The sequence below is a fragment of the Colletotrichum lupini genome, chromosome 3 (assembly GCF_023278565.1).
Source record: "Colletotrichum lupini chromosome 3, complete sequence".
NCBI classification, from domain to species: domain Eukaryota; kingdom Fungi; phylum Ascomycota; class Sordariomycetes; order Glomerellales; family Glomerellaceae; genus Colletotrichum; species Colletotrichum lupini.
This window is the reverse complement of record NC_064676.1, coordinates 2,272,200-2,297,611: the sequence shown is the minus strand read 5'-3', so window position 1 is coordinate 2,297,611 and position 25,412 is coordinate 2,272,200. Positions and strand designations below refer to the sequence as shown.

Below are 25,412 nucleotides of genomic sequence, written 5' to 3'. Positions count from 1 at the left end.
GTTTTTTTTTTCTTTTTATACCCTACAGTTTACTTCGCCGTAGTCGCTGGTTGGAAGAACGGCGGTTCAAGTCACCCTCTTTCGACGTTAGCTGAGACTGTCGGTTTGTTTTATTAGCGTACTGATACGCCCACGAGGGAGGAGTCGGCAGAGATTTCAGGCACTGCACGACCAGGTGTGGTCTCAGTGCATTAGGCAGGCTCAGGATATTGATATTGGCGGAAGTTTCAGAGAAGGATGGGAAAAGCGACGAGGCCTGCCTGTGGCAGTTTAATATTGGATTGATGGATGATTATGATGGCTCACGTATATCAGAAAGCAGGCCTGGTCAGCTAGCTAATAACGGATGAGCGGTTACGACATCCAGAAGAAGAGAATACCACGATCCATCAAATGCCACCATCCTTCCCGTACCCGTGCTCGTACCCGTGACTGTGGCCGTGATCGAAGCCAAACAGCGGAGATGATTGTTTCGGTACGTTTGGTTTACATGCCCGTTGGACCTACAACGCGCATATATAATCGACTTGGGGAAACGGTGTGCCAATCGCAAGGACCCGTCACAATGTGTCACGTCTTCACCTCGCGGATTGCTGCATTCTGTTTGCCACCCATTGTGACCACCAGTTCTGTTTGATGGCAACGCAGGTCGCCTCACGAGACGGAGTGCTAGCCGGGACTTGGTGAATCTAAGATTGCAGAATAGGATAGGCGGAGGACGACCGTTGAGAGAGGGGGCGGGGGAAGGGGGGGATGGCAGACGGGGCGACCCTTCTCAACGCCATGTCGAAGGGGGGGCCGCATGTTAGTCGCGATGGCAGATCAAGGCGTCTTAGTTCAACCCTAGCGTGAGTTTCTCATCTCATGCAAAATGAGTACTCGAGAATCTCAACGGTAACGTAGGAAAACTATCACAGACCATCACAAAGATATCAGATCATCACATGGCCATCACAAAGGTGCAATCTCGGCGATTCCCGACCATCATTTTCAGAGTGCTTTCTTGGGGGAGCAAACAGAGTTTGGGGGATGCAGGTTCTTCCCAAGATGACGGTTTGACGAGGCGGATCGAAGGAGAAGGAGGGGAGGGGTGCGCGAGCTTGGGTCGGGCGGGCGCGCGAACTTTGAGGAGCTTATTTTTAGTTCTGCTTTCCTCGCTGATTTCGCACATGGGAATCTTGTGGTTTTGGGCGAGAGGCTAGATGGCTGGATCGGGAAAGGAGAAGGGAGGGGGACGCTTGTGATGGCAAGCGGGAAAAAGGAGAGAGCAAAATCTCAAAGAGCATTAACGTTGTTGGTGGTGGTGGTTTGAAGTTCCTCCCGTGTGGCTTAGGGGTTTGAATACGGAGAGATCGCGGCGTGGCGGCAGAGACGAGACCCGATGGACGGAAGTGGCGGGTGCACGGTCGGGAGCGAGCACGGGCGCGCGGAGCGTTGGGATGTAATTTGGATAGATGGTGTTGATGACTGATTGTACGGAGTAGTTGTGGTGAGATTTGGAAAACGGGCTGCTGAACAGAGAGTTGTTTGTTTGCCCATGTGGAAGGAGGCTGAATGGGGCAGGGACACGGGTTCGAGACTTGCTGTGAGGGAGCGAGCTGATTTGAGTTTCCGGTGATGGGGTTTGACTCGGATGAAGCCTTGAAAGCCTTGTAAACCTGGATCATGCCTCTTTCGGTTTCGTTATTTTCTTTCTTCTTTCTTGTCTATCTAGGTTTCCCATGGGACGTTAGGCTTCTCCATCATCAATCTTGTGATGGGTCGTTTGGTGTTTGTTGGCGTAAACTCTGAAAAGAGACAATGACTTGTCATTGACGCGTGCGCCTTGCGATGGAGCCTTTCTTTCCCAGTTGAACAGGGAACAGTCGGGAGTGGGTTCGCGATATCTGTTGATTCCCTGGTTGCCTGCCGGGCACGGGCACGGGCGCGGTTTTGCTGCACTGCGTGATTGATGATGATGGATCGCAATATCAAAATTTGTTTTGATATGACGCAAATGGGGACTTGCACCCCCCGGTCCCGAGTACCGAATACCTACCTTGCGCAGCACGAAGTATGGCGATCTGCAGACAAAAAGGACGAAACCTAGATTGTCACTCATGACTCTCTGTCTCTTGTCAATCATTGATCACCGACCAGTCGTTGGCCTCATTTCTCTGACTCTCCCTGACTCTTTCGTGGAGCCGTGTCTCTCAGCTGCCGTCTGTCTGTCTCGGTTGGTGGGTGTAATTGCTGATCCATTGGTTGGTGCTTGGACGATCCTGTGAGTCTGTGACTGAGCACAGAGATGCTGTGTTTGGCTAGTTGAAGAAGTTGTTTGCTCCCTTCTGCCTTTGTGAGAGACTACACAGTAGGTGGTACGACATTGTACCATTTCCCCCGTCTGACGATAGTAATTGTGATGGTGACGCCTTGTTTTGCAGCTTGCTGTGTATTTTACCTTTTGCTTCGCTGATTTCCTCGTAATTGGGTCATACTTCAAGGTTTCAACGGCGCGGGCGGGAAAGCCGAGCTAAGATGCCACTTTAAAAAGTGCTCAGCGTGACAGCGAGCAAGGTAGGAGTCCAGGACGGCGGATCCCGCGCGCGCGGGGAGGGGGGAAAATGAACTAGAGCAGATTTTCTCTTTCCAACGGCCTGGTATATACGCAGTATGTCAACGCTCAGTAACCCAGTTTGTGCAGTGCCCTTTTTCCCTCTGTTTTTCCTTGCTCGGAATTGACCCAAAATTGGGGGATCCAGAAAGGGGTCGCGACAGGGGTGTGAGTTCCCCATCTTTGATGTCCACGTGCGGCCTTCTGGATTTGGGAATGCGGATGTGTGTGCGTGTGTGCCTCGAATCGTGACATATTTTTGACGACGAGTCCGAGCCTATTACGGCGGTTCTGTACCCTTGTAACGTGCAGATGAAAATGCAGAAGCGCGTTGGGGATACGGACTTGCGAGAGGGAAGCCAAGCAGACGGGATGAGAAGAATTCGCACAAGTCATAGATTGAGGGTGAGGAGATGGTAGGAAAAGGAGTCACAAAGCGGTCCCGCAATCCCCGTCACAAATATTCCGAAGGACCGTCTTATGACCTTTTTGGGAATGAGCGAACTGGAGCGGCGCTTGATCATGAGTTGACACTCGTGACACTGACAGCCGAGAGGAGGAGGAACGCGCTTTCAGATTTTAGAGAAAGGAAGTGATGACCGTCTTCGGGAGAAGGTCCGGGAGGAACGAGATGGAGGTGCGATGGAGGTGCGGTAACCAAGATGCCCAATGGGAGGCCAGAGATGAGAGTAAGAGCGCCGAAAGGAGTAGAAGACGTTGCGGGAGGCACTAAATACGTCTTCTCATTGGCCTGTTGGGATGGAGAGGGGCGGATCTCATCCGAGGACCCCTGCGGCTCAGGGACACAAGAATGCGGGCTCTGACTGGCTGCTTCATCACCCCGGAGGTTCTGAAACGTGCTAAAATCGTGACCGGCGACCACATAAGGTGGGGGGAGAAGCATTTGGGAAGCTGCGACTGAACGGTGAGGTTCCTCCGCCCAACACCACACACACTTCCTGACTTCTAAAGAGGTAGCAAGCACCAAGTTAGCACCTAGGTACCTTGTGTGGATGGCTGGCATATGCACAATACCAGGAAAATACTTGCGCGGCGGATTACCCTTGAACCATCGGCTTCCTTTTTGGGAACTTACTCAGCGCGTACTCGACCGGTCCCGCAAACCAGTCAACCAGTGTCGCAGATGCAATGCGCGCTGCTCCCCCTTCTGACCTCGGTGTCTTCTTGGAGGCGAATTTTCCACTTCTTTTACGGAGTACGGCTAGGTTGGTTTGGGGCTCACCGTTGGGCTCCGTCTGTCAAGGTTGGCCTTGAAAAAGCTACTGCCCACTTTTCATGGTGTTGCAACTTTCGCCGCGAGGTTCCGACTTTCGCGAAACCCCCCATGCGAGATACAACGCCAACCGTCCATCCGCCCGTCACAATGTAGGAACGTGTCGACGGTTGTTGGGGCTCTTTGGCATCTGCCTGGGTTCGACCGTGTGGTCACTGCTGCGGGATCGCCTTGGGTATGACGATCCCGTGGGATCTCCCTCGCTTCTTGCTTCTTCTGGCTCCCTGGCAATAGTGAGAGCAGCATTGGAGCAATGACACGACGTGAAAGGGCCAGCTGAAGATGAGGGGCTCGAGGGGAAACCCTGAACTGAGTTTCTATTCGGGGGACGATCATGATGCTGCAAGAATCAGAAACTCCGTCCCGCCCAGCCTCGGACGATCTGCTACTATGTACTGTTGCTCTCACTGCTCTTACTGCTGGAGCCTGTAGCCTGTAAATGCTGCTCCCTCCACCATGGAACCTCGCACCGCCACGCGGCTGCTTCGGTTCATGGTTTCGCAGTTGGGTTTTCTGGGATGCTCAGCTATTGACCATTGCCAATCGTCATACCTTTTGTCAAGCACACCGGGTTTGACGCATTTTGTTGGTCCACCTTACCCCCGCCGTTGCAATTGAGCCAAAAAAGGGCAGAGACCAAAGCAGGCCGATCAGGCTGAATGCGAAAGACCGCTGAATTGGATTTATTCTTGACAACGGGCGCCCCAGACTTTTTCCTTTCCCTCTCAAGTCTTAACCGAACTCAGGTAGAAAGAAAGCGTGAGAAACATAGTCTTTGTCCTTTGTTGCAAACGCAAGGCCCGTTGCCACACCCGAGTTTCTATTAGACGAGGCACCATCACGGCACCAACACCATCACAGAAAAGCAAGAGGTCAAGGCATTGACAGCAACAGCTGACACCTCATCCCACGGACATTGACGCTGCAATTGCGCTTCACTCGCACACCACACGACACCTCCTAGACTCCTAGGAGCTCTGACACCTCTTGTCCCCCCAATCTTCCCGCCCTTCCCCATCTGCCCATCCTTCGGCCCATCTTTTTGCTCGGCACGCCGCACCCCCCTTCTCAACTTTCGCCTCTGGGTTCTTCCCCCTTCTCGGCGCTGCTGGACCGGGTATCAAGTCAAAGGCCCGGACGAACAACTCATCGTCCCATCTTCATCCTTCGCTTCTGCCCAATTACCGCGCAGTACCATACTCCCTCATCCTCTCGCTGTCACTCGAACTGGCATCGGATAGAGTTTGTCCAAAAGCCGGGAAGCCAGAGCCAAAGCCTAGAGGGGAACGCCAGGGCCGAACACAGGCAAAGACGGGGCACATTGTTGCAAACAATATACCACAGACCGCGGACGAGACAACCGGTCCACGACGCACCCAGCAGCATTACATGACATACAAGACTGTTTCGGTCGGCAAGCCGGCGTCCAACCCAGTCCATTAAGTAGTCGTCTCTCTACCCTCCCGATTTTCCCTTACAGCAATGGCTGCAGCCTGATCCAGTTTCTCCCGCTCCATACGCAACGTCCGGCCGAACATACGGGGCAATACCAGCCTCTTGAGTCCACCACTGCTTGAAGCTCCTACTCCAACCGAACCCTGGTCTCTGATGATCGCCGCCAAGACCCACCATCAGTCATTTACTTCACGCAGTTGATCGCACTTTTCATCCTTTTCGGTTGTCCCCTTTGGGTCCCCTTGGCTCTTTTTTCACTGCGTTCTCTGCTTGATTTCGGACAAGGGTCGGCCACTTTCTGCGTAGCCGCTAGATACCTTTAAGCTCCTCCTCCTCCTGCAGCTGCTACCCTGGAGGCCACGGAGTATCCGTACTGAGTGTTCGTACCTTGCCTGGAGTCTTGGCCCGAAAAGAAGAAGTTGCCCGAGTCTGCCTCACCTTGCTCCGTCCCTCACTGTCTGCCCACGACCTTACTTCTATCCCCGCCTCCCCCGGTTTCTTCACCATACTTTTCTTCTTCCTTCAGACCTGACCCGATCGCGCCCCCGGCCTCGGTCTCGTCCTGTACACAGAACGCACGCTGCATTGCTCGTCTTCCACCGCGCTGGCCACCGCATTGCCGCCTGCCCACGTCGACCTCCGATCCTGTGCGACCGTTGCTGGAACAGTTACTATCATGAACGCCTCCTAGAAGGAAGGAGATCCTCTTGCCAATGACCAACTAGGCTCGAAGCCATCCGACACTCCTTTACTAAGACCATCATCAGTCTATTTTCCATTCTGAAAGCTCCAAGCTCGAACCCTCTTACAAGATACCCATTGGGACCGCTTCTTATTAGTGGACACGACCCCCAACAACGACGACTCTACGAATTCTACTTCTTTTGGATACCAACAATTTTTCTACTACCCCGTTGCTTATAATGCGAGCAAACATGCCAGCTCCTCTGGATCTCAGCAAATCCAAGCTGTCGATTTCTGACCCGCGGATGAACTTGCGACGGTCTGCCTCACATACGGGTAACACCAACTACGAGAAGATTCCGCTGTCCGCCACCTCGTCCCGCTTCAGCTTCAATCACCTGCTCTTCTCGTCGCCGCCGCCGTCCCCAAGCTTACCGGCCCTCATCCCACCTCCCCGAAAATCACCCATCCACCCGCGGCCCAGTCGCGTATTTCGATTCACGTTTTGGTTTGCATTCGGAGCGCTTTTCCTCTACTTTGCGACCTTCCCTTTCCGGAGCATCTTCGGCGTGCCGAAGCTCAACTTGCCTCATCTTGGCAAAAACGATGACTTTGAGATGGTAGGGCAGGATGATTTGCCAGACTTCCCAACTCCTATCGTCATCACCGACAAGAGTGGCAAATCGAAATGGACTGTCTCGATCCCCCCGAGTTACGACTTCCCATTGTCAGTGAAGGAATATGGAGACATGTGTAGCAAGTGCCGTGAGGTGGCTGCCCGTGTGAGGGACATGCGACACCGTTCTCAGGTCACCGACCAGAACCTCTTGAGCAACGATGCCCCGGCCGATCCATATTTTATCGATGTCACGGAAGCCCAGGAATCAGGTCTCCTCCCGGAGTTTGCCACTAGTCAGTGGCCGAGCAAGGGTCAGGGCCGAGACGGAGACCTCGTTGGAGAGAATAAGGACTCTCTGGTTGAGAAGCCTGTTTGCCAGAGGTCAATGACTTTCGTATTGGAGACTGAAAACGCCGGAATCGGACACTCTATCATGCAGCTTTGGACCTTTTACGGGCTTGCACAGAGGCAGGGCCGAGCCTTCTTCATCGACGACTCCCGGTGGGCGTATGGCAAATACACCGACATCTTCCAACCGCCTCCCATTCCCAACTGCCGCCCACCACCACGTCATGAGATGATTCCCTGTCCTCCCCGAGCTCGCCACTTGGTGGTCACCTCAGAAACGGCCAAGTCTCTTTGGGCCGGTTCTTTGAGCAAACCCTATGCCGACTTCCGTGCACAGGACGAGGAAGGTCTTCGCGAACTATTCGATCTCGCGCACGACGGCTACCGGGCACTATTTGATCTCAACAAGGATGACACTCAGTATGTCATCAACAGGGTCAAGGAGGTCAAGACCAAGTCTCTCACAGGAGACGCCAACCCCAACGACGGTCTTGTAGTTGGTGTGCATATTCGGCATGGGGATTGTCACCCGTTGGAATACAAATACCGCGGCACATACATCCCGATGGAGATCATCGCCAACCGCGCCCAGGAGATTATTGACGCCAACTACAACAACACCGGTAGAGATGGTGCAGACGACAAACTTGCCAAGAAGCAGTCGCTGATTGTCATGGCATCCGATGACCCGACCGTGTACGACTCCGAGGACTTCAAGGGCTCGATGCGTGCCCAGGAGCAGATCCGTCTTGCCTCCAAGCAGGAGACCCACAAGCCCGCCACGGACAAGCACGTCATGCACCGTTTCGAGGACGAGTCTTTTGGATGGGAGGGTGGCTTCTTTGCGGCCATGTTCTGGAATCTTGGGCTCTCCTCAATGAGCGCGTCCAACGCTGCAACGGCGAAGAACATGCAGCTGGCTCCCTCGGCCGAGACTCTTCGACTACGCGGCTACATTGGTCGCGCGTATATGATGGACCTTGCTGTGCTCGCCAACGCCAGCGATGCGATTGTCTGCACCGTCAGCGCCATGGGTTGCCGCCTGCTTGCCGTCATGATGGGCTGGGAGTCCGCCATGGAGGCACACAATTGGGTCAACGTCGACGGGCCTTATGGATGGACTGGTATGTCCTTCTGAGCTACCCCGATGACTGCCGCCTACATTCCTACAGAAACAATAAAGGAAGTGCATGCATGGCTTGTATATTTCGGGCCATGAGGAAAGCATTCAACTATTTTTCATCATAGCATGGTTTCCGGTGTTTACGGCGTCCAAAGCAAACAAAGGCAAAAAGTACCTTGCTTGTTTTTTTTTCTCTGTTTTCCTCTTTTTCATTTCTGGCGTGGATTCTTCCTTTCTGGGTTTTTACACAAAAGAGATACCTCTGCAGTTTGATTTGTTTATATCATAACCAACTGCATGCATTCAGGGCTGGCGGATTGCCATGGCCGACAGTCGTTACTGCATCAACTAATTATATTACACAAAAAACAACCAGACAAACATCAAACAAGGAGCGCAGACTTTATAGTCTAGACGCTAGATAGCAAGAATCAATGTCTTAAGAAAGACATCTCTCTAAACTTTAGCTTGTTCTCCGTGTGATTTGATCATGTCTTGATGAGTACTTATGCTACCAAGGAAACTTGATTATGTTGCTATGAGGTATGTGATAAACACCATCCGCCATACAGTACTCGTGCCCTTTCAGACCAATATCTTGACAAAGCGGTAATCTCCTGACCTTGTAACTGTAGGTAAGACTGGTCCCATGAACAAGCATAGTAACATTTGGCACCGTCATATGTCAACTTTGCAACATGCTGTCCAGACAGGCTTTGTGAGCATTTTACTATCTTGTCTGTGACAAGAGATCGCTATTGTCTATGTTGTAGTCTTTCTCATGTATTGAGGCAGAAGGGTCGAGGACAGGGCATGACATGCGTCATATCCTTGCCATTCCTGCTTTTTCTAGGAACTCTGTAAGAAGCATGCGACGGACCATGTGGGCTTTTGCAAGTCGCTTCTGGGTGCGTCGTCCGTCGCTGGCAAACGCTACTACAGCTTTTTACGACTCAAGAATGACTACCCGGGTATCGTCGGGCAACAGGAAAAGGCACTCTGGTGACGAGTGTTTCCCACGATGGGCGATGGTCGTGACTCAACGGGCATCCGGGACTCTGCGGCCGAACGCGTTCGACCACAAGGGCGCTGACATTTTCGCATACCCTGCCCTCCAATACCAATCATGCAAGCACAAGACTTCCTTGATATGGGCCTGATAAATCTGAAAGGGTCAAGAGATGTGGCCTGCGATGACGGTTTAAATAGGAGACACGGTGCCGTGTAATACTCGTCCCAGGCACAGAGAAATATGTCGGATGGCAACTTGCTGACAAGTTGCTGACAAGTTGCTGAGCAATTCGCCATGAGTTATGGGTGGGCGTTTATCTGGCTTCGTGAGGTTATCAAAATATCATGTAGGCGACAGATGTAGTGAACGGTACAGAAGTCGCCGTCAAGTTTGGTGATGTATTCTCCATGGAATATGCTTAGTATAGCTGGTGATGATCGACACGAAGTGCTGAAGGAATGTCTTGCACGACAGCAGCAGCCATGAGCACCAGAATCAGGTTCGGATAACACTGTTGTGCTTTAGTAAAAGAGCTCGACTGACACGACACCATCTTCTGGCCGAGAGGAATGCGTCCAGCCAGCCAAATAGATCCTCTTATAGCACCAGGACCTAGTTTGCCCTCCGCTTATCGCCCTCGCATATGTCACTAAGGCGGTTACCTGTACGTTTCTTCATTCTGCATTAATGCCCTTTAATTTACTCTGTTTTCATGTTGCTGACATGAAATCTACTCTAGTGCTCCGAGCGGGCAACCTGTCCGCCTCGCCCAAGGCCGGAGCCCAGCCCCAGCCCCCACCCTATGTATGAGAATCTGTCAGCCCTTTCCCGTCTTGGGCCGAGTTTCGCGTAACGATAAGGCCGTTGGCGGTTTCTCATTATATACCGATTGTATCGTATCTTCGTAACGCAGGGATATAACATGAATGTTCTTCGCTTATATTCAGCTTATGGGTGAGCTTGTTATTGTGTCGCGTCGCAACGGGGTCGATACTGCTCTTTTCGAAGGTGATTCACTCCTGAAGAAACACCATCGAATGAATGCCGCCGGCACATGCGTCCAAATTTCCCTTCCGTTACTTGCGTTTGAAACATTGACCCGGTTGTAGAGTCCGTCGCTGCGATGAGTCTTCGACTTGACAAAATTAATAAGACGAGTCTAGCATCCTTGATCTTTGATTCATGCCAACAGTCAAAGCTGAGCCCATTCATAAGAGTCGGCGCCGGAGTTGTTGCGAGCAACATGAACATACTCGATCAATTTGGCGCGACGACTTGCACCATGCGTCACCACCCAGCAAGTCATAAGCTAACAAGAGTTCAAGGATACTTCGGCAATGCTTCTTTCTACTTATCTATCATGATCAGTTGAAAGGTAATCGTTGTTAACGGCACCCTCCTCGTCCCTCGCAGTAGGTAGACTGCCACTTGCTGGTTGCCCATGACCCCGCAACAAGTGTCAAGCAGAGCTCGATCGCAGAGATCGTGTGTTCGTCTGGCTATTGCTATCTAGGAAGATCTATGCTTCATAGGACGATTGGCAAAGTGGCACCGCTTGCAGACATGTAGCAACGATAATGGACTTCCCATCTGTAAGGATGCAACAATGAGTATAGTGAGGTTCTACAGTGATTTCGAACGGATGTGGCCTTCACTTAGTCGTCGAAACCTGTTGTGCAAGGATGTCTTGCTAAGACCGTTGTGGTGCATTAGTCAGATGATGCCAATACGCCTGTACTGCCCGTGGCTCGAGAGACTAGACTCCTAGCTCAGTGAATTCAGAATGAGAGGAGGAATGGACTCATGGAGGGGTAAATAGCAGCCCCTCATCTACGTCCATACTTACTTTTGAGATGACATGAGCTTCCTCGCAGATAAGACCTTGAGCTTCCAGACATATGCTGCTATTCATTTCCCTTGTGTAGCTGAAGACTGTATGAGAAACAAGTACGCGTTAGGAGGCGCAGGCAATGATAGTGGACATCGGAGAGGTGGACGGCATGAGCCGCTCGAGTTCTTATTCGGGTTGCCAGGGTTGTCAATTGAGCACATGTGAGTGGCCAGACCGTTTTTCTCTGCTTCTCTGGTACCTGCCTCGGAAGGATTCGCAGATTTTCGTCAAGCAAAGTGGGATGGATGGCACGGATGGGCTGGGCTGAGGTGGGTTGGAAACAAATGAGAAGCAAAGAAGAGGATCCAGCCCAGAACCCCTGAAGATGGTAAAGAGGTAAGAAATCAATAACAGCAGCATGCAATGACAAAACTGACGACACCAGCGAGGCAATTTTGAAATGGCTTGATCGCGTTCAAAGGTGGTTTCCAGAGTCTGGGGAATTGGAGCACACATCGAATCATTCCCATCTCCCATTGCTCGAATAGGCAGGGAGGGTCTCCAGATACGAATACGAACGGCCCGTCATTGGATGAGCTGCTGGTGCCACCGATTGGTCCCTCCCCTGTTCCCGATTTTCTGGCGCAACGACCAACAGGGACGCACAGGTGCTTCCGAGTGGAAAGGGGGCCACTGGGGGGGCACCTGGCATCTCGTGGAAGCAAACATGGGAAAGAAAGGGCAGAAAGCAAAAGGAAGAAGAGGTTGCGGCGCGGCTTTCTCTGCCATAATGCGCTAGAAACCCTGTGACAGACGCCTCAAAATCGATTCGGGTGGCCAGATGTCACAGCTTGTTGGCTCCACGACAATTTTTGACATGCGAAATGCTTGACCGCCTACCTTAGCCATGGCCGCTATGCAACGGATACTTAGGTACATTGGCCTAGCTGCTAGCTGGCCAGGTAAGGTGAGGTAAGGTAGGCGCACACAGACGTAAGGTAGTGGTGCTCCTTGGTTACGCAAAGAAAATGTGGAACCCAACAAAACGCGGCAGGTATCTAATCTCATTAATGGATAATTTAAAACCACTGCTGGACCCCCCTTCTCGATGCCTTCCACTTTCTTCGTGCCACTGATATTCGACTTGTGCGTGCGGTCACTGCTCTCGAAAACACAGGCAACCTCGACAACCGCGCCAGATCATTTCGATTGACGCATCCTCTGTCCTCAGACCCTCATCTGCCCAGTATGGGTCTCCTCCAAGAAGTCGCGGGACCGGTGTCCCAGCAGTTCCAGACTTTGGGAACTGCGTCGCAAGTCACAATCGTCTTCGCTGCTGTCGTGGTCGTCTCTGTCATCCTCAACGTCGCAAACCAGATCCTCTTCAAGAACAAGAATGAGCCTCCCATGGTCTTCCACTGGTTCCCCTTCATCGGCAGCACCGTCATCTATGGCATGGACCCCCCAGCTTTCTTCAAGGCCAACCGCGAAAAGGTATGCGCACCACCACCGAAACTAACTCTCACCTACCTCGTGTGGTCTCTTACTAACGCACGCTACTCCCATAGTTTGGCGATGTCTTCACTTTCGTTCTCCTCGGCAAGAAGACCACGGTCGCTCTCGGAACTCAGGGCAATGACTTCATCCTCAACGGCAAGCTCAAGGATGTGAATGCTGAGGATATCTACACTGTTTTGACCACTCCCGTTTTTGGACGCGATGTTGTCTACGACTGCCCCAACGCCAAGCTCATGGAGCAGAAGAAGGTATGCGGACAGTCCAAACTCTGTTTGCGCAAAGTTGTATGCTGACTGGCTACGCGCCCCCCAGTTCATGAAGATTGCCCTCACCACTGAGGCCTTCCGCTCCTACACCCCCATCATTGCCGACGAGGTTACCAACTACTTCAAGCGCAGCCCTGACTTCAAGGGCAAGTCTGGCGTCGTCAATCTGCCCCCCAAGCTGGCCGAGATCACCATTTTCACCGCCTCCCACGCTCTTCAGGGCGCCGAGATCCGCAACAAGTTTGACGAGTCCCTTGCCTCTCTCTACCACGACCTCGACATGGGCTTCACCTCCATCAACTTTGTGCTGCACTGGGCTCCTCTCCCTTGGAACAAGAAGCGTGATCACGCCCAGCGCACCGTTGCTCAGATCTACATGGATGAAATCAAGCAGCGCCGCGAGCAAGGCCGCACCGACGGACTCGATATCATGACCCATCTGATGAACTCTACCTACAAGAACGGCACCAAGGTCCCCGACCACGAGATCGCCAACATGATGATTGCCCTCCTCATGGCCGGCCAGCACTCTTCCTCCTCCACCAGCTCTTGGATCATGCTTCGTCTCGCCCAGTACCCTCAGATTATGGAGGAGCTCTACGAGGAGCAGGTCCGTGTTCTCGGCGCCGACCTTCCTCCCCTGACCTACGAAGACCTCGCCAAGCTGCCCCTTAACCAGGCCATCATCAAGGAGACTCTTCGCCTGCACGCCCCCATCCACTCCATCATGCGCGCCGTCACATCTCCCATGCCCGTTCCCGGTACCAAGTACGTCATTCCTACCAGTCACACCCTCCTCGCCGCTCCTGGTGTCTCTGGCTCCGACCCCGTCTACTTCCCCGAGCCCGAGGAATGGAACCCCCACCGCTGGGACGCCGACTCTCCTATCGCCCCCAGACTCGGACGCCCCGAAGATGCCGATGATGAGAAGATCGATTACGGTTACGGCTTGGTCAGCAAGGGTGCCGGATCGCCTTACCTCCCATTCGGCGCTGGTCGTCACCGCTGCATCGGTGAGCACTTTGCCAACCTGCAGCTGCAGACCATTACCGCCATGATTGTCAGAGAATTCAAGTTCCGCAACGCCGATGGCAGCAATAAGATCAACGGCACAGACTACGCCTCCCTTTTCTCACGGCCATTGGAGCCCGCCAACATCTACTGGGAGAAGCGCAACCCCTAGATGATGAGTATTTTCAAAGGAGGGATTCTGGGTTGAGGACTGTACATTGCAAGCCATTATGACTATATATCACATGGTAAAGAGGGATAAAAGAGACTTAGACATGACAGCGCTACGGCGCCAGAAGGTGGCAGACTAGACGGTCACCACCGAATAATATTAATACAAAAGACCGTTATGACATCACGACTATCCATCCAACCGGCCATCCACCAACCAGTGCAGACCATGGATCTTTTTTCCAGTAAAGAAGATTTCGGAGAATAATTATGCACTTGGAGCATGGTAGCCCAGCATTGGTAGCTTGCGGGGTCCTGACATGACTGAGAGTGGTGATAACGACAATCGAGTGCGTCGCTGAGTGGTCCGGCTGATCGGCCTGGTTTTGTTTCAAGGTCAGTGCGGCGAACCTGGCAAGGACGTCTCAGACAGCTAGGTATAGCTATCCCCTTCCGCCCTTCCCCCTCGCATCCCTCTCCTCCCCTCACACTCATCCCAAAGCTGGAGCTGGAGCTTGAGCTTGAGCTTTATTCTTTGACATCGTCACTGTCAAACCACCTCGCGCAATCGCCAGACGAACAGCCGCGTACCAAACGTGGGGTTTTGAGTTTTGCTCACTGACGTCGCGTAGCCAACATCTACTTAACCCACAGACTGCGTTCCGATCTACCCGTCTCATATAAGAAACCCGTCGGGAATTTGCGATTGTGACAGGATTAGGGGGACCTTGAGCTCTTTGCGACGGAAGCACGCATTACTCGTATGACAACCAGGATCTACAGTCTCATAAAGTCAGAAGCTTAGGCGTACAACAAACCCCCGGACCTTGCCGGAATGAACACTGAGGACGAAAACCTGGGACCCCTGGTCCGCCTATGGGGCCTCCGGACGGAGCAGCTCCCGGCGCCGAGCGCCACGACGGCGGACTTGGCGCCGTTTCTCATCGCCGTGCTCCAAGAAGCCGTTCCGTTCATCGACGCCGTGGCGCCCAAGGACGGCACGGCGCGCCCCAATGAGTGGAAGGCCAAGGGCACAAAGACGTTTCCCGAGTCGACGGCGCCCGTGGAGCTGTACGAGCGCATCGTGCCCGCGGCGGAGCTGGAGAAGGAGGCGGCGAGGAACCAGCTGCCCAACAGCAGCTCGGTCGCGAGCGAGACGTGGGCGTGCCGGCGGAGCATCCACAAAGATCGGCCGGGCAAGGGGACGGCGGCGTGGGAGGAGTTTGTCAAGTGTTTCAAGGACGACCACGTCGAGGCCGAGAAGGCGTTTACGCCCAACGTGATGGAGGCGCGGGAGGCGCTCGCGTGGGATTGCAGCGGTATCGTCGTTGACGAGGGCGGGTTGTCGTGGGAGAATTTCAAGATTGGGGTGTCGGAGATCAAGCATAAGCTCGGGATGCCGCTCAAGAACCGCGTGTTCCCCGTGCTCATTATCTCGGCCAGGGCCAAGGGTGCGGTGGACGAGTTCGTCGTGGTGTCGATACCCGTCTCGGACCTAGCTGCGTCGGAGCACGGGAAGCTCGTCAAGGAGAAGGGCGTGGTTGTGGGCGCGTACGTGAGCGTCGAGAGGGTTCGAAAGCTGCCGACGGGGGCGATTGAATGGATTATGGCTACGGCGTCGGACGCGAAGGGGGTGCTGCCTGCGTGGATTCAGGCAAAGGCCGTCATTGGCGTGGTGGCTAAGGACGTTGCGCTGTTTCTAGGCTGGATTGCTGAGGAGCGGGAGAAGGGAACGAGCGTAGGGAAGTGGACTGCCGTCAAGGGGAACGGTGGAGGGAGTGAGATCCCGAACCGCAAGCCGTCTATGACTTTGGAGGATGCCGAGTCTTCGATGCAGGGTGGTCGCACTTCGAGGCAAGGCGTGTCTTCGAGGAATGGGAAAGAGCCAGCGGCAGGAAGTACGAATGGAGGAGGATCGGGGACAAATGGCCAGGTACACGCATGAGAGGAGGCCTTTTGCAAGTTTCCAGTACGCGATACCTAAGTTGCAGTAGGAGTTTAAGCTAATACACATGATCGTTAAAAGCCACTGAATGCCTCGAGCCCCTTCTAGATTCAGCTTTCCCAAGGAAGAGCAGGTGCATGAATGACTGGCTTGGGCTCCTTCCCACAACGAACATCTGGGAATGGTAGGAACCTTCTCGCACCTGCCCTGACTTCCTCCGACGCCATGCAAACCCTGGAACCAGACACCTGACCTGCCATCCCCGACTTCTGTGGGAGCAATCGAAGCCCTCCTTTCTTTTCAACCCCTTTCCACACATCGCCAAACAAGACGCAGGCGGTTCTTCAGCCCTCATTCTGTATATCATCAACCGGCTCGACGTTCCTCTCTTCTGTCCTGGCCAACCACTTCTGTGTGTGTTCTTCTATCACGTCATTCCTCTCGGTGCCTTCCTATTCTCTTACATAAACCAGGAGAAGCCACAACCATCACAATGCCGCCGGCAACGTCGAAGAAACGGTCAGCTACAGCGTCGAACCTCGAACACACAGCTGCCCCTGCCGGACCGTCTGTAAGCAACAGTAGAGCTCTTTGTGTGATGCCGTTGGTTCTAATACGTCACGGTACATGCAGAACAATGGTGCCGCTGCAACTAATACCATTCCCGCAACCCAGATGGCCTTTGGCATGAGCCACATTGTCATCTATCAAGAGCTCATGACCATGCGTCGTGCTCTTGATGACATTTCTCGTCGCCAGGAGAAGAGCGACGAGACGAACAAAAACAGCGAGACGAGGCTGCAGGAGCTGCAGCCCATGCCCAAGCGACTGGATGATCTGGGAGCCGAACTGAACAATCACTATGCAGCAGCAGAGGGAAAGATCCGGAAGCAGGAGGAAGAGCTTAGAGCTTTTGCAGATAGGCTCTTCCAGGGCGATGAAGAGAGGGCGGCTTTGGACCGCAAGGTTGCACAACTCGTCGCTGAGCAGTCCTTGCAGGCGACGCAGGATGACCCAGATAACTGTAGGAAATCCAAATCCCAAAACACAGAGTACGAAGCTGACATGTGTTAGTTCGGGCTGTTGTCAGAAAGAGGCCTCGAGCTGTCGACAGTGAGGAGCCTATCTCAGCGCCGCCCAAGTCTCAACAGCAACCGAAGAGACGCGTTAAATTGGTCCCCGAACAATCCAAGTCTAGAGCCCCCAAGTCCAAACCGGCAAAGTCCAATGCTCCCAAGCGCCTCCCAACGCAATTCGAGATCTTCCAGAGATACAAGCAAGGCAAAATGGATGAGTACTACCGAGCGCCTCGCAGGAGGGGCAACGATTTGAGGAAATTCATCAACGATTTTATTCAGGGCATTGAAGACGAAGGAATTTCCAATTCTGTGCAGGATAACCTCTTGAAACAGTTTTCTGGCTCAGTTCGGAAACTCAAGACCCGTAAAGGATCCCGATTCATTGCCATAGGGAATGAGCTCCAGTGGGAAGATATCAGTCAGGTTGTTGATGACCCGAAGCTGCGAGATGATTTGGAGTGAGACGCAGGCTCAAAGCGCAGAACATTCGATCTTTGGGTGAAGCACATTGATAGAATGGTTGTCGGCCAATAGAAGGCAAGTAGAAGAGGACGCAATGTTTGATGAGAAAATAGCGATGATGGAACTTAACAGGTAGCGTGGCAACAGAGCTCATATTTATCCTAGTTAGATACTGAAAAAGACTTGCTTTCAACCAACTACCTTACGTAGTCTGTGACTCCGTACCAAGATGGATCTGAGTATCCGTTCGACCGCAACGTCTCCAGTAAGGTGATTGAAGTGAATGCGGTTGGTTCCATTGCCTGAAGGAGCAGTCGGGTCTGTGCACCATGCCGCCAGCGTTTGTCACGCTAAAGCTTCCACTCACCACACGCGACCTGCAAGGCTGGTCTTGCTCAAAGTTAGCTACTTTCCAGGGTGCGGGTACCTTTCTACTGCGTAAGTACCGTGGTCAGCTAGGACCTAAGGTACCTTATTACCCATGGATCTCAACTTCCGCTTCTAACTTTGCGCCTCCGGTCTTGATGCACGCACCTTCGAATCTCTACCCAAGAATTCTATTGCGTACGGATCTGCCAAGAGTTTCTCCAAGGCGACAACTCCGGCACACTTGATTCAACGAGTCCTTGAACATTGTTTCCCGCGCCTTCAATCAGAAAGGGATCCCGTATGCGCTCCACTTAACCTCCCCGCGAAGATCGAGGCGCGCCTGCCTTTCCGATCTACACAAACGAAATCCTTCTCTTAACTCTGACTATACCCCCTGGATGCGACAAACAGAAATACCTTACTGCGAACACCCGTAATACTTTCGACGAGCGACCTTGAAAGATGCCAGACATCAGTGCGCCGCCGCCGCCACGGCCGAAGCTGAAGCTCAGCGTGAATTCGCGACAGACATCATTCAGCGAACAGAACGGCGCGACACCTACAGCTTCGACACCTTCTGGGATGAAGATTAAACTCAAATCATCACAACCGCCAACGCCGGCTGGGCCGGCAGCACTAACACCGATCAAGACAAAAGCTGGGCGTCAATCCAAGCCCACGAGCAAGCTCATCGAGTCGAAGAAGAGGGAACAAGACGAAGATGACGACGGCGCAAACCAACCGTCTTCGAAAAAGATCAAGCTTCTCAAGACGCCGAACGTATCGACACCTAGATCGGGTCACATCGTTGTCAAGTCGAAAGGCAAACCACCAGTACATCCCCCTGGTGATGGCTACGACTCGGAAGCCAGCGACCAAGAGAAGGACCCTACAATCGAGGAGCAGTTCATTTTGCGCATGATGCCAGGAGAGCATTGCGAATACGTCAGGAAGTGCGTCGAAGAAGGCAAGGTGGGCCTCACTCGAAAAGATGGTGGCGCGGATATAATGATGAAGTTTTTCGACGACGAAAGCCGGCGCGCGGTCGTTGTCGTCAAAAACCAACCGTACGCAGCGGTCATGGTTGAGCTACCGACAATCACGGAAGGAATGAAGTCCTGGGACCGGAAGACGCTCATGAAGTCAGCCGACATCTGCCATATGCTGCTGGTCTTCCAGCCTGTAAAGAGTGACGAAGAGGCAAAGAAGGCACCATTACCTGCGATGATTCAGCCAGGCTTCAAGTGGCCTCACGGACTGACGCCACCGATGCACGACGCAACGAATCAAAGATTCGCAAAAATCATCAGTCGCTCTGAGATCGAATTAAAGGAGAACGAGGTTAAGAAACTCTTGCAGGCCGATGCGGCCGCTATGTCCTCCAAATATGAGTTCATCGACGACAGAAAGATGCAGTCTGGCGACGAGTACTCCGACGACGAACAGGACGCCGATGGCGAGGCCGATGACAGCGGCTACTTCCCCTCTGAGGGCTATGCCAACGGCGAACTATTTGACGACGATGACCACGATTTGGAGGCAGAGCTCGAGGCTGCTTTCGAAGAGGAGTTGAACCAGGCCACGACTGAGGTTGGCACACCAGCAACACAAGTTGAGGGGGCCACGCCGATGACTATGAACGCCGGCACACCGGCAGCCAACGCACGTGATGGGGATGAGTCCGTCGCTAGTGAAGAGGACGAAGATGACGACGACGACGACGATGACGATGATGACGACGAGGACAAGCCGCCTCAGGACGAAATCAAGGCCGTCAGAGAAGATATCGTGAATCTCAAGGCAGAGATTGCAAAAAAGGAGCAGGAGAAGGCTCTCCAACAAAACAAGATTCTGCGGAAGCGTGTGGAGGACAGGTTGAAGCAGCTGAGGGCAGAATTGGCGCTCAAGCAAACGTCTATCAACGAAGAAGAGGAGGACGACGATTAAGGCAGAAGCGCCCTAAGCGCCCACATAAGATTGCAAATGGAAGGGCAAGAATATCCACTTCAAAGCAATTTTATCTACGGCTATGTATAGTTATCATGCCCACAAGCTTTTAATATTGGAAACCAGAGCCCGCAGTGCTCTAAGAACATCGTTCGTCTTACTCGTCCAGTTGATATTTTGGTGATGATATAACAAGCCGGTCATGACGACCGTAGATATTGTACAGGAGCCCCCTTCTTGAGAGCTCTCTATGATACACAATCTCGACCCCTTCCTGCCACATACGTAGCAACCATACAAGATGCAACAAGCCACCACAGCGGTGCCACCACGACCCCCCGCTTACATGGACTTGAGGTAGTTGGACTCCTTGATCTTGGCCTTGCGGTCCTTGCGCATCGCCTTGCGCAGCTCGTCTCTCTTGGTCGCCGCCTCGAGGTTGTGCTCGACGTCGCCACCCTTCTCTCCGGGCAAGTTGATGGACTGTTGGGGGAGCGGGACCTTTGGTGCGAGGGCCTCGAGGTCGCCTGAGGCAAGAACCTTGGCCTCGAGAGCCTTTTGCTTCTTGGCGGCGGCCTTGCGCTGCTTCTTGGACTTGGCTGTGCGTTTTGTATGTTAGATGTTGTACTCAACATGGTTTTTTTTCTTGAGCCAGGGCAAATTGGGTGGGAAAAGGGAAACGTACAAAACATCTCGGCGGCGAGGTCATCCGTAGACTCTACAGCATCGCTCTTGGACTCGAGGACCGTCCACAGCCAGTCGGGGTACGCCTCATCGGGGAGAGCGACGGGGTCCGTCTTGTTCTTGAAGTAGTTCAGGCCGTTGAGGACGGTACCGGGCGGGCAGGAGGAGATGGGCGCCGCGGCCTCGGGGATGTCGGCGGTGGACGAGGAGAGCTTCGGGGGTGCGTCCTTGGCGTTGGTGGCGGCAGGAGTAGCAGGAGCAGCAGCTCCTGCAGCAGGCGCTTCTACTGCGTTTCTTGAGGGCGCGGAGAGGGAGAAGGGTCTGATGAGGAGGGACGAGGCGCGAGGGGCCTGGAGACGGGGTAAGGCCGAGGCGCCGCGGCGCATGCACGTTCTGCAAATCATGGCTTCTGTATCTGGGGGGTTGCCGAGCGCGGCCGATTTGCGTCACCGGTGCTGGATATCTTTGTGGGTTGTTCGTCGACGAGGATCACCTTGAACTTTTGGTGGTGTTGCAGGATGCGTGAGCTTGGAGCTCGGGGGTGGAAAAATTCTGGGGCGGGCGGAACGCGCCTGTTGCGCACTTGGCATGGGAGGCTCTGGGCACTACGCTTCACCGGCCCTTCACCCTCACTTACAACCCGTCATTGAAGTCAATTGATGAACACAAGATAATAATTTGAATTATCTGATAGAAGCCAGCGGGAATTTTCTCAAAGCTGGCTGATTCGAGAACCATTGGGTGACCAGAAGCTGGGACACGGATAGATGCATAACCTCAAAAGCCCTGTTTGATTCATTTGTACATATCGTGAGGGATATCGCCCATCACGCTCCGGCTCGTTGACGTAGTACCGTCACAGCCTCGTCTCTGCGTTCCTCATTTCTAAATCCTGAGAGAGGTCGTCTTCGAGAGCGCCGCTTCCTGCTTCACAACAGTCCCTTCTACTCCGTCCCATCGTACAGCATATCTATTGCTTGCTGATGTAGTTCTGCTGCTCGAACAGTGTGCCCTTAACCTTCTTCTCCTTCAACAATTGCAGGTACTTTTCTGTATCACTGATCAGCGTCTTTTCTTCACCCGGCCAAGATACACCCGCTGGTGGACTGCAAATCGAGCTCTCCCCTCCGTCTCTCGCAAAGGCCTACTAACCTCTGAGGTGACCGCAGTTCTCCAAGTGGTTCACGCCCTCCTTCTTGTAGCACTTGCCCAATTCCTCGCCAACAAGGCGCAGCATCATAGCGCCGACCCATTGTTCACGGATTATGGCGTCCTGTGCCTGCTTGAATGCCTTGGTGTCGTCGTAGTCAACGCCGTCGAAAGTTGGGGGCACCTTGGGCTTTTGTGCCAGGAACATCGCGGACTCGGGGGTCGGCATTATGACTGAGTTGTGTATTCAAAAGTCGTCTTCTCGAGGAAGGAATGAAGTTCGAATTGAGCCAGGAGGTCGGAGGTCGCGGACGGAGTGTGGTCAAGCTTCGTGGATTCGCAATGGTCGACTTCGGGACCGTTGGCTGTCGGGAGTGGAGGAACCTGGCAGCTAGAGAGGTCAGCCAGATTCCGGCGGCCTTAATTCGCAGGCTCAGTCGCGCCCCCGTTGCTCACGGGCCACGGCCGTCGTTCCTGCTTTCCCCCAGAGCGACTCGGCTGCGGCTTTTCGGTACGTACCTAGATGGACCCGCCACTTGCAGCCCCTCGCACACCGCCCGCGCAGTCGAGGGAGAAGCCCCGCTGAAAAGTTGGCAAATCGCAAAAAAAAAATCTCTGTCGCAAGACCCTTCGCCCCAACCACCAAGACCCTGGCCTTAAAAGTCAAGCTCCCACCCCCAAGCTTCTATCAACTTTTCTCTTGTGCAACCTCTCTGGAAAAAGTCTTTCTCTTGCCTATTTCCAAATATCAATCTCTTGTTTTTGATACCCCTTCCGTTTACCCTTTCAAAATCATCACAATGGGCAAGACCAAGTCATCCACCAAGGCCACCAAGGCCGCCGACCCTCTCACCAAGGTGAAGGGCGCTGGCGTCACCAAGGCCTCTGAGAGCCCCAAGGCCAAGTCCAAGGCCATTGCCAAGGAGGTCGAGAAGAAGGCCTCCAAGAAGTCCAAGAAGGTCGTTGAGCCCGAGTCTGAGTCTTCCGAGAGCGAGTCTTCCGACTCTTCTGAGTCTGAGGCTGAGGCTTCCAGCGACGACTCTTCCTCCGAGTCTGAGGAGGAGAAGCCCGTCAAGAAGGCTGCCCCCAAGGCTGCTGCCGCCAAGAAGGCCGAGTCTTCCGACTCTGACTCTGACTCCTCCGAGTCTGAGGCTGAGGCTGCTCCCAAGACCAACGGTGCCGCCAAGAAGGCCGAGTCTTCTGACAGCGAGTCGGACTCCGACTCCGAGTCTGAGGAGGAGAAGGCCGAGAAGAAGGTTGAGAAGAAGGCTGAGGCCGTGAGTTTAACCATCGTCTTGAGGACCATAACACTTTCTAACAATCCATTCACAGAGCTCCGACTCTTCCGACTCCGATTCCGACTCTTCTGACTCTGATGAGGAGGAGACCTCCGACTCTAAGGAAGCATCCGAGACTGAGACCAAGGCTGAAGAGCCCTCCAAGAAGCGCAAGGCCCTTGATGACCCCGTCATCCCGGGCAAGAAGGCACGCACCGATGTCTCTGACAAGAGCTCTACCCTCTTCGTCGGCTCCCTTGCTTGGGCTGTCGATGATAACTCCCTGTACGCCGCCTTCGAGGAGTTCGCTGATCTCACCGGCGCTCGCGTCGTCACCGACAAGAACACTGGCCGCAGCCGTGGTTTCGGTTACGTCGACTTCTCTACCCCCGAGGCTGCTGCCGCTGCTCTCGAGGCCGCTCAGGGCCGTGAGCTCTCTGGCCGTGCCATGAACATCGACTTCTCCGGCCAGAAGCCCCAGGGCGAGGGTAACCCCGCCGCCCGCGCTTTCGACCGCGCCCAGAAGCACGGCGACCAGGTCTCCCCCGAGAGCGACACCCTCTTCGTCGGCAACCTTCCCTTCGACATTGATCAGGATTCCGTCCGCGCTTTCTTCACTGAGGCTGCTGAGGTCACCAGCGTCCGTCTGCCCACTGACCCGTGAGTATATTCCACAACTTGTACCAACTTGATCAATGTTAACGCCTTTGTAGTGAGTCGGGTAACCTCAAGGGATTCGGATACGTCTCCTTCGGCTCTGTCGAGGACGCCAAGACTGCCTTTACTCAGCTGAACGGTGGTTACCTTGGTGAGGGCCGCGGTGCTCGCGCTGTCCGCCTGGACTACGCCGGCCAGAAGCCCCAGCGTGAGGGTGGCGGCCGCGGTGGATTCGGTGGCGGCCGTGGTGGCGGCCGTGGACGCGGCGGCTTCGGAGGCCGTGGCGGTGGTGACCGCGGTGGACGTGGTGGCCGTGGCGGCCGTGGTGGTTTCTCCTCCACCAACCGTGGCGGTTTCGGCGATTTCAAGGGCTCCAAGGTCACCTTCTAAACGGTGATGCATGCCGCACATTGATGATTGATCAGAGGGCACTTCGCGGGCATTCCTGTGGGCTACTGTGGGCTGTCGGTTCGACACAAGTTTCTTCCCTTTTTTGGGATTGTGGGCTTTGAGAGCAGTCTCTTGGGAGACAAGATGGACCTGAGGGCTTTTCATTTGGACCGTAGGCTTGTGGCAAGTCTCCTTCTATGGAAGAAGACGGTGCGGGATCTGTACGCTATTGTGGGTTGACCAAGAGGGCATTCGTTGCACTGCAACATCTTCACAGTGGGCAGACGGCTTATTATCATGAAACTGGGGAAGATCCTTGCCGATGTCTGCCAGCTTAGCAGGCCTCGACGGAGGGGACTCGATGATTCTAGATGACGACGGCTTCTGTGGGCTCTGGGGGTTGCTTTTAACGGCTTCGGCTGTTGATGTGGCTAGTCAGGCGTTTTTCTTCCCTTTCGGTTACTCTTGAACTTGGAACGATACCATGCAATGCGATGCAGGATGTGGAGTAAGTATACTTCTCCCCGTGAATGTCATTTCAAAAAAGGCATATATTGCCAGGTGGATTCGGCGTTAAGGAACAGCTCCAATTGTAATAAAAGTTTTGATACCTTCCTCGATGAATACACATTTATCCTCCTTCATCTATGCATATTTACCTAACACGTGATGTTTGATGTCGTCTGCGACCTTATCTCAGATCGCGGCCGTGTTCTAAGACGGGAACGTGGTTCCATGTCTCATTTGGGGGGAGGGGGGGCGAACTGCCCGATTTCGGTCCTATACAACGGTAGCCTCGTGGCCAGCTTAAAATGTGCGATTCTGCGTCATTGGGCGGCACGAGGTGCGTATTCAGCCCCGTGATGACGGGCAAAGCTGTGTCTTCCTCTGAAATGTCCCATCCCACTAGAACACCCGTCCTTTGGTCACTCCTGCCCTTCTCAGCTAATAAACGTCACGGGAGATCACCCGTTCGCCAGCAGATGGTTGTAAAACCTGCTCAGCCGTTTGACTAAGTTAGGTGGCCTTTCTCCAAGGCGCCAAACGGAGGCTATTCTGTTGGGGAAACGGTGGTGCGAAGGGAAGGACAAGGAGTAGGGCAGCAGTCCAGTGCTACCTACGACAGCACGTCAGTGGAATCTGGCATGACTTAGGGAACGATAATAAGACGAGAATCACGGCGTGTCTTGGGATCGTCCTTGTCGTGGGATGCATGTCGCGGCGTCGGCAGACCACTAGCAGCGCCGGACGGCAATCCTCTCCGCATTTCCCATGTTGCCGTACAGAGGTAGACCACGCAATATGCGACCGAAACTTGGAGAGCCGGTGTCGGTGTCACGGTGTTAAGTGGTCGAGGGACTCGTGGTGGGCGCAGCTCGCGCTTCCCGCTGCAAAACGCCGTGAATCTCGACCCCACCTGACCCCCTGCAGCGCCTGCACTTAGCGGCCCGGACGGTGTGTAAGTGCCAAAGTGGGATGTTCTGAGGCGGGACGTGGACGTGGATGCGTCCATTCAGTACGGAGTACG

At 53.8% G+C, this 25,412-nt stretch overlaps 14 protein-coding genes across 14 annotated transcripts; 9 read left to right on the top strand and 5 right to left on the bottom strand.

Moving 5' to 3' along the window:
- Positions 1-940: 940 nt before the first annotated feature.
- CLUP02_05429 (uncharacterized protein) lies at positions 941-1,667 on the bottom strand (the record flags this gene model as incomplete). Its single annotated transcript, XM_049284436.1, has 3 exons — positions 941-1,198; positions 1,346-1,511; positions 1,570-1,667. The coding sequence occupies 3 exons, from the start codon at positions 1,665-1,667 to the stop codon at positions 941-943; spliced, it is 522 nt and encodes a 173-aa protein (XP_049141579.1).
- A 1,446-nt stretch (positions 1,668-3,113) lies between these two features.
- On the bottom strand, positions 3,114-4,381 carry CLUP02_05428 (uncharacterized protein; the record flags this gene model as incomplete). Its single annotated transcript, XM_049284435.1, has 4 exons — positions 3,114-3,559; positions 3,690-3,849; positions 3,988-4,111; positions 4,305-4,381. The coding sequence occupies 4 exons, from the start codon at positions 4,379-4,381 to the stop codon at positions 3,114-3,116; spliced, it is 807 nt and encodes a 268-aa protein (XP_049141578.1).
- A 165-nt stretch (positions 4,382-4,546) lies between these two features.
- On the top strand, positions 4,547-6,033 carry CLUP02_05427 (uncharacterized protein; the record flags this gene model as incomplete). The annotated part of the gene is made up of 8 exons (XM_049284434.1): positions 4,547-4,633; positions 4,715-4,759; positions 4,852-5,078; positions 5,129-5,321; positions 5,380-5,411; positions 5,467-5,628; positions 5,685-5,836; positions 5,915-6,033. 8 exons carry the CDS (start codon positions 4,547-4,549, stop codon positions 6,031-6,033), a joined length of 1,017 nt encoding a protein of 338 aa, XP_049141577.1.
- Positions 6,034-6,277: 244 nt separating this feature from the next.
- Positions 6,278-8,131, top strand: CLUP02_05426 (uncharacterized protein; the record flags this gene model as incomplete). Its single annotated transcript, XM_049284433.1, has 1 exon — positions 6,278-8,131. The coding sequence occupies one exon, from the start codon at positions 6,278-6,280 to the stop codon at positions 8,129-8,131; it is 1,854 nt and encodes a 617-aa protein (XP_049141576.1).
- Positions 8,132-9,422: 1,291 nt separating this feature from the next.
- Positions 9,423-9,938, top strand: CLUP02_05425 (uncharacterized protein; the record flags this gene model as incomplete). Its single annotated transcript, XM_049284432.1, has 4 exons — positions 9,423-9,487; positions 9,585-9,627; positions 9,732-9,792; positions 9,868-9,938. The coding sequence occupies 4 exons, from the start codon at positions 9,423-9,425 to the stop codon at positions 9,936-9,938; spliced, it is 240 nt and encodes a 79-aa protein (XP_049141575.1).
- A 116-nt stretch (positions 9,939-10,054) lies between these two features.
- CLUP02_05424 (uncharacterized protein) lies at positions 10,055-10,896 on the top strand (the record flags this gene model as incomplete). The annotated part of the gene is made up of 5 exons (XM_049284431.1): positions 10,055-10,186; positions 10,321-10,446; positions 10,504-10,540; positions 10,596-10,617; positions 10,698-10,896. 5 exons carry the CDS (start codon positions 10,055-10,057, stop codon positions 10,894-10,896), a joined length of 516 nt encoding a protein of 171 aa, XP_049141574.1.
- Positions 10,897-12,414: 1,518 nt separating this feature from the next.
- CLUP02_05423 (cytochrome P450) lies at positions 12,415-13,926 on the top strand (the record flags this gene model as incomplete). The annotated part of the gene is made up of 3 exons (XM_049284430.1): positions 12,415-12,453; positions 12,528-12,725; positions 12,790-13,926. 3 exons carry the CDS (start codon positions 12,415-12,417, stop codon positions 13,924-13,926), a joined length of 1,374 nt encoding a protein of 457 aa, XP_049141573.1.
- Positions 13,927-14,760: 834 nt separating this feature from the next.
- Positions 14,761-15,870, top strand: CLUP02_05422 (uncharacterized protein; the record flags this gene model as incomplete). Its single annotated transcript, XM_049284429.1, has 1 exon — positions 14,761-15,870. The coding sequence occupies one exon, from the start codon at positions 14,761-14,763 to the stop codon at positions 15,868-15,870; it is 1,110 nt and encodes a 369-aa protein (XP_049141572.1).
- Positions 15,871-16,363: 493 nt separating this feature from the next.
- Positions 16,364-17,411, top strand: CLUP02_05421 (uncharacterized protein; the record flags this gene model as incomplete). The annotated part of the gene is made up of 3 exons (XM_049284428.1): positions 16,364-16,441; positions 16,546-16,894; positions 16,945-17,411. 3 exons carry the CDS (start codon positions 16,364-16,366, stop codon positions 17,409-17,411), a joined length of 894 nt encoding a protein of 297 aa, XP_049141571.1.
- Positions 17,412-18,242: 831 nt separating this feature from the next.
- On the top strand, positions 18,243-19,727 carry CLUP02_05420 (uncharacterized protein; the record flags this gene model as incomplete). The annotated part of the gene is made up of 1 exon (XM_049284427.1): positions 18,243-19,727. One exon carries the CDS (start codon positions 18,243-18,245, stop codon positions 19,725-19,727), a length of 1,485 nt encoding a protein of 494 aa, XP_049141570.1.
- A 157-nt stretch (positions 19,728-19,884) lies between these two features.
- Positions 19,885-21,149, bottom strand: CLUP02_05419 (uncharacterized protein; the record flags this gene model as incomplete). Its single annotated transcript, XM_049284426.1, has 5 exons — positions 19,885-19,975; positions 20,074-20,326; positions 20,413-20,826; positions 20,862-20,983; positions 21,049-21,149. 5 exons carry the CDS (start codon positions 21,147-21,149, stop codon positions 19,885-19,887), a joined length of 981 nt encoding a protein of 326 aa, XP_049141569.1.
- Positions 21,150-21,381: 232 nt separating this feature from the next.
- Positions 21,382-21,789, bottom strand: CLUP02_05418 (NADH-ubiquinone oxidoreductase 12 kDa subunit; the record flags this gene model as incomplete). The annotated part of the gene is made up of 2 exons (XM_049284425.1): positions 21,382-21,461; positions 21,564-21,789. 2 exons carry the CDS (start codon positions 21,787-21,789, stop codon positions 21,382-21,384), a joined length of 306 nt encoding a protein of 101 aa, XP_049141568.1.
- Positions 21,790-22,360: 571 nt separating this feature from the next.
- Positions 22,361-23,884, top strand: CLUP02_05417 (RNA recognition domain-containing protein; the record flags this gene model as incomplete). Its single annotated transcript, XM_049284424.1, has 3 exons — positions 22,361-22,837; positions 22,893-23,497; positions 23,551-23,884. The coding sequence occupies 3 exons, from the start codon at positions 22,361-22,363 to the stop codon at positions 23,882-23,884; spliced, it is 1,416 nt and encodes a 471-aa protein (XP_049141567.1).
- Positions 23,885-25,034: 1,150 nt separating this feature from the next.
- Positions 25,035-25,397, bottom strand: CLUP02_05416 (uncharacterized protein; the record flags this gene model as incomplete). The annotated part of the gene is made up of 1 exon (XM_049284423.1): positions 25,035-25,397. The coding sequence occupies one exon, from the start codon at positions 25,395-25,397 to the stop codon at positions 25,035-25,037; it is 363 nt and encodes a 120-aa protein (XP_049141566.1).
- Positions 25,398-25,412: the final 15 nt, after the last annotated feature.